General features: G+C 34.6%; 1 protein-coding gene across 4 annotated transcripts in view; it reads right to left on the bottom strand.

The window, feature by feature from the left end:
* Positions 1-472: 472 nt before the first annotated feature.
* LOC106476050 (protein D3-like) overlaps positions 473-11,731 on the bottom strand; it is a 15,976-nt gene continuing 4,717 nt past the window's right edge. For all 4 annotated transcript variants that reach the window (XM_013936721.2, XM_013936720.2, XM_013936719.2 and 1 more), the window contains 3 exons: positions 9,162-9,285; positions 2,710-2,847; positions 473-1,469 (listed from right to left, as the gene is read on the bottom strand). In XM_013936721.2, coding sequence (XP_013792175.1) covers positions 1,255-1,469; positions 2,710-2,847; positions 9,162-9,285 — 477 coding nt within the window. In that variant the 3' untranslated portion in view covers positions 473-1,254. The remainder of the gene's footprint in view (positions 1,470-2,709; positions 2,848-9,161; positions 9,286-11,731) is intronic.

An 11,731-nucleotide genomic window follows, 5' to 3' on the forward strand; every position in this document is an offset into this window, starting at 1 on the left:
TACACTAAGCATTAGGTTATGCTTTCTTCTTATGTCCAGTTTAGTTATTTTGGATCTTTTTTTAATATTTCAAAAATAAAAAAGAATCCCTTAATCTTGTCACATGCTAAAGCATACCGATTTTCTCTGGCCGTACTAGAGCTACTAGACAAAACGTTAATGCTGGAAAATCTATTTTAAGTGGCTAACTTAAAAACCTTTAACATGGAAAATAGTTTGATAATTTGATGCAGTTTGTAAGTTACTAAGGAAACTGCCACTTACTGAGTTATAAAGATCACAGCTTTATTTATCATTTAAAACATGTACAATTGTTTTATTATGTGTAACCTGATCAAAAACAAAACAAATGCATGAAATTGAAAATTTCTGATACATTTAAACTTAATGTCTGGATTAAATATTTATGTGATTAATTGGAAAATGTTTTACACACTGCAGCTAAGGAAAACTGACCGATACTTAATGCTGATTTAATGAATATCCTGTACTGTGGTTTTAATTGGAATAATGGAAAAGATAAATGTTACATGGCACTTCTAATTAATTTCAACTTTAAAAATTGTACAACAATTGCATAAGCACAATAAAATGATTTATTACAAAGGTTTGTTTCTTGTAAAACACAAAGCTACACAATGAGCTTTCTGTGCTCTGTCTACCGTGGTTATCAAAACATAATTTTTAGCTTTATAAGCCCATTAACTTATTGCTGAGCCATCATGGGGGTTTAATCAAAAGGGCTATATTATTCATTCTGCATATTATTTTAGATTGAACAATTTATTCTTTCTAACATATCATTTCACTGTGCATATAAAAATCACTGAACAAAGTTTTAAGGTGAAAAATGGTAATGGTCTAACAGACTGCAGCTAGCAAAAATCAAATGGTATTTAATACCAGTGTAGCTTTAGCACAATGGAACGTGACACCACAATAGCAGATACAAAGCCAAGCTAACTGGTGTTAATGTGACACCACAGTAGCAGATACAAGCCAAGCTATCTGGTGTTAACGTGACACCACTGTAGCGGATGCAAGCTGAGCTATCTGGTGTTAACTTAACACCACAGTAGCGGATGCAAGCTAAATAGTGTTAATATGACCCTACACTAATGGATACAAGTAGAGCTTACTGATGTTAGAGTTATTTACTGCTAAAGTGATGCCATATTCCATGAATTATTCAGATAAAATGATTTCCTGAAGCAAGATATTTCACACAAAAAAACGACTTAAAGTTACATGGAATTAGTTGCTGAGCTGTTCATACAGTTTGGGAACGTACTCATCCCACTCAGCCTGGTAGAAGTTTCCTGCCCATGGATCCCCCAAATCATATTTAGCAGCAAAATCTCGAATTTTGAAATTGCCCCTGTGTTTGCCTGACGTGTTAGTAAGTTGTTTTTCTGTGGGGTTCAAGCATTCTGGTTGCTTGTATACTACAAACACGTAACGGTGTAGTCCTGAAAAAAAAATACATACAGCTAATTAGACCCTTTTAAGGAAATAGGTTATCAAACTGCATAAAAGAATCTAATGATTTTACACTTCTTTATTTGTTTCACGCATATTTATTTTGTTGGAAACTGTAAACAATATTTAATCCTTTAAGATATTAAACCATATGACCTGATAATAATTTCAAGTTTTATCTTATCACTGACACACTTAATGGTTCAGAATTCAGTTATTTTCAAAGTTTGATCATTATTTAAAATTCACACTGCATATTACATTTTACAAGAAAATGTAACAGGTTTATTCTAATTGAAACAACAGATGTCACCACTATTCCCTCCTGGGATTTTAAGCCTAGCAGAATGGGGTGAAAGTAAATAAGCCCTCTTACTAATTGTGCTAAAAAGCTAAACCATTTGCTAATGCTACTTTTTTTCAGACAGAAACTGCCTGGTCATCAAATCATCTCTCAAAAACATGGCTAGATCCCAAGCCTACAAAGTTAAACTTGAGAGGTTTTACTTAGGTACCAATTTGGAATGTCCCAAGAGGTATGTAATCTGTAGCCTGTCCAATAATGTGATAAAAATCAGTTGCTTTTATCAAGATTGAAGAGATTAAAACACTAATTGGTAAGTTACTTTTAAGCCACATATACAATCAATTTGTCACACCGTACTCTTTAAAATTACGACAAACTGGCAATTCATTAGATTCAATAATGCAATATTCAAATACAATGTCATTTATCATCCAATTAGTCTTGTGAATAATAGCATACATAAATTATGGAATGTTGGGCAGAAGGTTAGACAAATCCGACAAAATTTTAAAAGTTTTATGTTTTTTGTCCAAGGCCAGGACACATTGAATTTCACTGTAAGAAAATATAAGACCTAATAGGTCCCTAAACTTTTGTAAAAATGTGACCCCTCCAATCAAATCTCAAATGATGTTGATGTCTACTGATATGTTTATCACAATACTCAATACTGTCAGTGAGGTGCTAATGTACTGGTAGTTGTTCACCATTGAAAGAAATAATTGAGAAGTAAAACAGATGTCTCAAGCAAATAAACTAATCATGCTTCTAAAAACAAATCTTAAAGTTGGTAACAGAGAAATAATTTTCTAACATTCTGAAATCACCTTAAAAACCTTGTTGGAATAGATTTAGCATACATGCAGTGCAATCAATAAAACATATAACCTTCTGTACCACAGAAATTTCCTCTGGAAACTCACCTGTTCCTTTTGGAGGAGCTGAGCCAATATAGTCTGATAATACTTCTCCTTTACAGATGTCCTTTCCTGGAATATTCACTACCAACCAATGATGCCATTCACGAAACTTTGGGTTCTGCCTACTCGGGGCATCTGGATCTGAAAATATATACTTCCAATTATTGAGTTAGAACACAACATTTTTAATATGGAAAAAATACTACCAATTATTTTTAATTAAAGGATTACAGTGAACATTAAACCTAATTGGCTTACTAAAGACATAAATGATAAAGTCAGAGATAATTAAACACCGCAAGTGGTTTACATTTACAGATAAGATAGAAGAATTATAGGAGAAAAAAGATTTGGCGTAAAAAAGAAATTAGTAAGTCAAAAATCGTTTATAAGAAATAGCTGATTGATAATGTTCAAACTAAAAAAAGTATGTTTAAGTTGCAGAATATGAAAATACCATGCATTTCAATATTCTTCTATAAATATAGTATTTATTCTGAATTTATCATTTATTCTGTATATGTGCAGGTTTCATATAAAAAGTGGTCAAAAAAGCTATTAAGTTGATCTTTTTGTAGCTGCCTTTGCTCCTTTGTAATGCTAAAGGAAATAGAACATGTTCCGCTAAAGAAGGGGTGATATTGTTGCAATCCTGCATGTTTTACAACGATGTCCATCAATGATGGTTCAGGTGATATCTTGAAGTTATATCCTCACCAATGTTTGAATGAGAATGACCAATCACATGGGCAATGACCAATCACCAGTCACTGTTAATAAATAAAAAACTTCTTGAGAAGTATGCCACATTGAACTTAGAGAGTCTGATGCATAAATATGGTCTGATCAGTTGAAGATTTGAACATCCTGTAAAAGTGATTATATCATATAAGTAAAGCAGGTACACATACTGTGCTCATTTTGTGTTTCACTTTGTGCCCAGTCTCTCTATTTCATTAAATTTTCATGGTGTAATTATTCAGAGACTAAGCATTACTTTGTGTTAGGTATCCTGACTGAATCTCCTGTTATTAAATGGATCTATCCTATTGCTTTTAAGTGAATTCAGTTTTACCTAAATATATCACAAAGAAAGGAGAAAATGTTGGTGCTGTGACAACTGGATACCTTGTTTTCTGCTGTGTTTATCGTCCCCTGTACTTGAACTTCCATGTCATTAAGTTTTAAAAAAGCTTCATGGATAAGAAAATGGCATTTTTCACTACCTGAAAGATTTACAATCAAGAAAAAGAGCTGGTCACTGAAGGGAGACAGTTTTACAAGAGTGTTATCAGGTATAGGACACATCTTATTCTGGACATCTGACTACTGTCCCTGCTGTGAAGGTCCGTGACTTCTTTATCATTGCTGTCACAGACTGAAGAAGGAGAACTGCCAGGACTTTGTGCACCTCGAATGGTTGATTGAGTTTTCTTGATGATCAATCTCAGTGCACAGTGCAAGGGTCATCAAGGTGGTGTGGTGTCTAATGAGACTGAGGCTCACCTCTGCCTTGTGGTCCATTTGCTTCACCAGTCATTGCCCATTAGCTTACTTGGTGGTGAGAGAATTTCTATTGGTGAACATCTTCTACTAACTGCAGCTGCAGTCACTCTGAGCTAGTCTTGGGTGGCTTCGACTAAAGCTGGGGTGGGTTACTTTGGCTAGCAAAGGCCTTGGAGTCTTAAACAGACTGCCCCATTTAGCCTCACTGTGCACTGAGGTTGATCATCAAGAAAACTCGATCAACCATCCAGGGTGCACAAAGTTCTGACAGTTTGCCTTCCTCTCCAAGCTGAAAGGTATGCTGCCAAAACAACCATAGATCACAGTGAAGTCTGGGGTCAGGCAGAGGCAATGGACGATCTACCAAGTGCATCCTGCCACCTTAGAGTGTCAGGGTCCTGACTGTGCCCATTACACTGTACCCCCGACATTTAGGATGTCTCGGTTTGGTGCTGGCTAAGAGTCTGTGGGAAAAAGGCTATGCAGATTTCTCCTCCAACATTTCAGAGTATAGCTAAAGATATTCTGAACCACTTCCTTAATCATCTCAAACATGTCACTGTTTGGAATGAACAGATTCATGGGAAGGCAGGATAATACCTGATGCTGAATTTGTATGGTTCAGTGCTTGACTCGATCAAGCACTTGGATAAGGAGGGATGAGCTGAGAATACTTGTCTGTATGTTCATGATGAGATAGATAAAGAAGTGATAGATTAGAGACAGCTCTGAGAGTTGGCTGATCCACTGTTGGCACCCTTCTGATTGCTGGAGGTTTGGATTAAGTCTGATTATACAGAGCTAGGACATTCAATGATTGTAGGACTAATTACTGAAAAAAAAGGCAATTCTTACTTTCCAAGCTATTAAGTGATGTTTACAATATAATGTATACACTACACTGTGTGATTTTAACTTGATTACAAAGCTAGGATAGCTGGTGCTTTTAGATGTAATGTCTAGTACATCACTAAATTCTACAACTGTAGATGATAGGTACAATTCAAAAACTCAGCTGAAAAGGCATTGCGACCTTTCCTTTCTGAGCTTTTAGATGGTATTATAAGGTAGTGTATGCACTACATATACGAGTACCACTCAATTATCTGAAGTTACAATGGTTTGTCAATCCTAAGATTAATAGGACCTTTACTTTCAAAGCTATCAAGCAGAGTTTCACTATAAGAGATATCCTTAGGATATTTGATGACATCTTCTTGATTAACACAATTAGACTAAAGATTTTCCCAACTGAATGATGGCTAGAAATTCGAAAGCTCAAATGAAAGAGCTTTGCTATCTGAGCTACCAAATGATTTTTCCAAGGCAGAACATCTAGCTGAGGGGTGAGAAAGCTATGGAGAATGTTACACATTCCTGCTAGATCTGTTCTGGTACACCTGAAGAGCATATAGCTTCTTCACGTGCAGTGAGGGAGTTGCATTTTATTAATGTGTATTAATGTTAATGTACTTATAGCATGAATGTTAGTCCTTACTTACACAAAATTTATATTAAAAGTCTGTCTTTAACTTAATTCTGTCAGTGGTTATTATTTCATGATGCTTGAAAAGATGGCAACACCTCACTAGGCTTCAGCTAGTTCAGAAAGTAACCTGAGACATTTATGAAGTAATTTGTGTGGGAAATGGAGGCAGTCTGTTTTGAGCTAGTAGTGTATATGAAGACATAATGAAAATATATGTATAGAACATTACACATGCATAAATAGATATATATGTGTGTGTGTGATCCCACATACATGTAGGAACATTTCATGAAGTAATTCATGAGTGTTGTATTACACAAACAGATCCATTATACAAAGAAAACAAATATTAACATTTGAATGGCCTGTAAAATATTATCTAAAGATGTAGTGCACTTGTTACTTTCATTAATACTGATGAGAGGTTGTTTAAAATTTAGCAGGAAGTGAATTTTCAAAGAAAGATAAGAGTAATGAAGAGACTCACACTACATCTGAGAGAGAGAGAAAACAGTCTTAGCTGTTGTTTTTTTGTTAAGAGGAATGCAAAATATTTTGATTGGAATGAATCGAAATGTTCATGAGTAGGTGAAATTATCAGTAGCATATGAAATTTACAGAAAGTAGCTTACGTATAACAACAAATATAAGCTTGATGTGGTCAGTGCTTTATTTGGATGTGGGAGAATATTTTATCAAGCAGATTAAAATATTTATTAAAGCACACAGTTTTTAGATATTTTTCTAAACATTGTTTCACTACAAAGTTCTGTATAAGATGCATGAAAATGCAGGCCACGAGTATACTAGGAAGAGGTGGAAAATAACACTCACTTGATGGAAGTTTTTAAGTTGCACCAAAGCTAGTACTAAACCTGTAACTGGAAGAAGGTCCCTAAGGAAAGAAAATGTAAATGTTAGTTTATTTTAATGGTCAAAAGTAAGGGTTGGCATCCCCTAACCCAAGTCAGGTCATGTGTGTAGTAACAAATTTTGCAGGCTTGACCAAGTTCCTTCCTCATTGAATTGGACATTATTTTGTGCAGCAACCAGAAGGAAGGAATGGGTTTAGTGCTGGCTGTTATCACAGGAATGGGGCTATTAAGGTATTGGGCATAAGGAGACCTAATGAAGCTTGTGGATCAGGAAGGTCATGGGCAATAGGGACACATGTTCTAAGGGTAATTAGAGCATGAGCACATCTGAACCCCCATAGAAATGTCGTTTGATCAAAAGTAGTTTTTAGAGAGGAGTAATGGTTGTAACTAAGCAGTTATGCCCATTTTCAACCTATGCTCGTAGCACTATTTGACAAATTGGAATTAATCTGAATTTACATTTCCAATTAGGACTTTTACTATTTAAGATCGAGTTCTTGACCAATTTGGATATCTTGCCTTCAACCAATCTGTAGTGTATTTTTGCTTTCTGTTATGTGCTGAAGCCTCTATTATTTTAAGCTGCCCTGGAAAGATAAAGTTACAATGACAAACATCAACATGCCCAGGACTTTCTCATCAATCCAAAGACACTTGGAACTGGCCTGACTTTCCACCGGTGGAACCTATGGATGAAGATGTATTGCAGACTGACTGACTAACTTTTGAGACCTTAAAAAGTCAGTTGTCAGACTGCTGCTGCTGAACTCCTTGAGGTATGAGCAGCTCCAGTTGGAAGAGCTCATATCCCAAGAATCTCAGCTATCATCAGACAGAGTGGTAGAGACCACCAACAGTCACCCTACCACCACTTCTGTGCTGGTTGAGCCAAGCTTATCAGCACCTCAGCAACAGCTACTGATTGCCAAAATACCAGCAGTTAAAGAAGAGAAATGGCAGAGGTCTCAGAATCAAGAACCTCTTTTTAGGTGTCCCATCAGTGTGCAATATCTAAAAATGGTGAAGCAGAAGTGACAGATGTGCAGCCACATCTCCTGAAACACAGTTAAGAAAGGTCTTGCCACCTTCACAAATACCACTAACACCTATGAAGTTAAGGACCTTTGCAACAAATAAAGAAGCTTTGACCATGAGAACCTACCAGACCAGACCAGAGGAGATGAAGCAGAAAGCCTCTGCCTATGTGTAAGCTGGACAACAACCACTAAATAAGACCCTGAGAGTTGACCAATTAGCAATTGATAAACCCAACCATACTCATAATCACTATCCCAAACAACCCTAGATTTCATCAGATCTACTTCCTCAAACAGCACTGCCAAGAGATGGCTTAGCAGACAGAGGCCTGGGCCTCTATAATCAAGAGGAGGATTGGCTTTGGCAGAAGACCACACCTTCATTGTGGCTTCAATAAAACATCTTGGGATCTGAGCTAGAGTACATGAGAAGTGCTCTACTCAAAGTCCATGACACCATCAGGGCAACCAATTGTCAGATAACTGCCACCTTGGAGAATTTACTCAATGGCCTAAAATGAGGGCAAGGACTGAACCATTGGACAAGGGTAAATATCATATGATGTTGTTTTATTTTAGAGATTTCAAATGTTGTAAATATAGAGGTAGCTCTGCATTTTGCCTTTCTTTTCTTTTGATTCTCCGTACTTGTTATGTCTGTGTTGAATCTACTTAAAGAGTTTCTTGTAAGTGTGGATTACTTTGTAGGTGTCATTAAGAGTTTGACTCTTTTACTGTATTATAAACGTTTACTATGTTGATTGAGATTTTGCATCAAAATACTTGTGTTAATACGTGTATATTATCCTTCTAATTAGTATTTAGTTAAAGATTGTTTCTTAATTTTTCTGGGGGTTTTGTTTTTGCTGTATGCTTTAGAAAGGATGTGATTAAGGTGTTTTTCTTTCCATTAATTTGTTTTGATTTTGTTTTAGTGGAAAAATAGTTAAAATGAATTATCATTGTTAAAGGGTGTTTCACTACATATGTTATGTCTTGTATTTTTAATAGGAAGAGTTCTATTAGTAGTTTTGTTCTAAGTGTATTATCAGTACTTTGTATTACTATTATTATGAGAACAGTTTACTACTTTTTGTTTTGTTAAATGATGCACTTGTCCCTTGTTAATGCCAAAGTCTCTGATATATGTGTTTTAATTCTATTGTATCAAGGTTCTATTTTTGTATTACATGTAGTTTTATTGCTTAAGGTTTTCAAAGTTTGATATGTAGTTTATTTGTTTTAAAGGATGTTTTATCAAGTTAATTTGTACTGTATTTTCCTTGTTCATGGATTGTGACATCTGTGATGTATGTAAGTGTTAAAACCTCTTCTGGACCTGGGAAATAATTCTCCCAACTACTTTGAAAAATATTGTATCTGATCTGGAAGAAAATACCACCAGTTACTTAGTTTGAAAGTAGCATCTGGACCTGGAAGAAAGTAGAGCTCGTTACATTAGTTTGAAGAAATGTTTAATCAACAACTATCTGATTATACAATTTTAAATTAACTTAACTTCTACAAAGCAATTTTGAAACTTACCAGTCATACAGAGGGTGTAAAAATCATTAGCTTCAAAAGGATAATTGATGTAAGTTGGTGGGTCTTTAACTTGGGTTGGAGTCAGCTCATTTCCCAAATTCACCTCATCATCGCCATACTTTACCTGTAGAAGAGAATCAAATTAGAATAACGGCTGACAGAATGATGACGGTACTAATAGATTGAGAAAACACAGTAATATAATACATGAATACTGTTGTTGTTGATGACAACTGTTGTTGTTGATGACATTACACCAACAGGTTATGTAACTATTTTAATCTATATGCAGATAAAATATTCTTGATTAACTTATTAAAATTGCTAATTTAAAACTCATAGAAAAAGTTAAAGAAAAAAAAATGAAGTTACTGACTTTTAGTTTAGGTGTAACATGATCATTAGACAAGCTGGGGAAAAACCATTTTTACCACTACTACAATACAGCCTCCTACAGTCACAGAATTACCTAAATTTCAATACAGACTTTAAAGGTAATTCTGAAGTTTACAGTATTTAAATCAAGTATAAGTTTTACGATATATGTAAAAACTGAAATTCACTAATTTCCTGTCAATGTCATGTTAACCCTGTTCAATATTCATGGGGCTGATCCACTGGACTGACCCTGTATATTAAAATAAATTTTGACTATAATTCTAAATTTGCTAAGTGTATCTACACAAAATGTGGCAAACTTTTAGTAAAATGTATAACTGTGTTGCACACAAAAAATCAGACACGTTACAAAAGTATTTGTACTCAAGACATGCCTGTGAATTCCCTACAGCAGTCTAACTCAGACTGTGACAAGTCAGAGTGTAAGATGATGCTCATGTGAAAAAAACAAACTTGTTCATTGTACAGTTTTCATATTGCATTTGCATAACCCCTAGATTCTCGAAAACGTGTATCTACAAGGTATCTGAAAAGTCTGGAAGCATAGGTGACTTGCAGCTTTTCTTAATTTCAGATACGTGACTGATTATGATGCTGTCTAAGTATGAGGATGTCAAGCTAATCCTGTTATTTGGCAGATAAGGTTGCTGCCAAATTTAATGCACGCCATCCAGAGAAAGAGAGAGAAACATTACTCACAGTGCTGTTGGGAAGTTGCTAGTTCAATTTAAGGAGACTGTCAGTGTAGACCATTGACAATTACATGAAAATGCTTTGCAGTGTTCAAAGAGAATAGAAATCTTGTCTACAAACTTGTTTTAAATTACAAAGACAGCATGTGGAACACATTCTGTAAAATCTGTTGAAGTGACAATGGTTTCAGACATCTTTAACACCCTGTACAGTTTTTAAAATTTTTTTTTCATTATTCTGTATACTCTATTTGGTATTTATTCTCCTATACCATAAACTGCAACTAAATCAGTAACATAGAGTAAAATTCTCTAACTATGTTAAATGGTACCCTGTAAAAGATTTTGGTGTTCCCACTTTGACCCCACCCATGTACATAGAATTTATGTCATGTTAATAAGGTTGCAGCAAAATTAATGGTTTGTTCATCACTCTTTCACCCATTCACACTGGAAATTATTTTTAACTGAGCTCGATGCAACTCCCATGGTACCATTCCATCATAAGCCACTGGTTTCTTAACTGGGCAATGCTGTTGATTTGACAAACCAAATTCTGTCACGGATGTTACAGCCATAGTGGTAACAGGTGTAGACTAAATTTGTTCTATTCCATATCTTATAGTAAATGGTGTTTAGGTTGATACTCTTGAGCATATACAGAAAATAAAAGTGGCTTGTTTGATATTTGCATTTACTAGTTTCTTTTCTAAATGTTTTGTTATAGAAGTTATTTGCTACATCATTGATCTCACTGTTGTAATCCCTCTTTACTTCTCCAACAGCTTCATTGATCTTGTCTTCCATGATAGTTATTTTTGTTCTCAATTCTTCTTTCAGTATTAAATCTCTTTCATTTTTGATTTTCTTTTAATGCTGTTTCTTTCTAAGTGGTCTTCTTTCAAATTCCCCAGAAAATTTCTCATTTAACTTCATGCTTGTGTTGTCATGTGAAAACTTAGTCAAAGTGATATTTTATTTTCCCCAAATTAATCCCACTTCTGACACTATTATTATAATGTGTTTTATCATTAGCAGATTCTTTTACATTATTTGGTAAAAATAATATGAAGTCAAGCCCATCCTAGATAACAACTTCTATATTTCTTCAATAACATTTGCTACAGGCCTAAATATTTCAAAAGAAATTCCAAAACTAATACTTGTCTAACTTATTACAAAATGTCCTCACTAATCCATGAATAACAAACACCCTGACTGACGTACTAACTTGATCACACATAAACAGAGTCATTTCTCTCACTGTCTGACTCAGTAACTGACACTAAAGTGATTCACTCATTAACTCACTGCTTCACTGATTGATTCACTTATTAATATTCTATTTAGTGGATGCAATTTCTAGATCATTATATCATCATCCCAATTAGTTCCTTTCAAAAAAAATAAATAAATATATATATATATATATATATATTAAGATATTAAAATAAAGACTTACTAAAATTAATAATTACT

This window comes from Limulus polyphemus, unplaced genomic scaffold, assembly GCF_000517525.1.
Source record: "Limulus polyphemus unplaced genomic scaffold, Limulus_polyphemus-2.1.2 Scaffold9703, whole genome shotgun sequence".
Classification (NCBI taxonomy): Eukaryota; Metazoa; Arthropoda; class Merostomata; order Xiphosura; family Limulidae; genus Limulus; species Limulus polyphemus.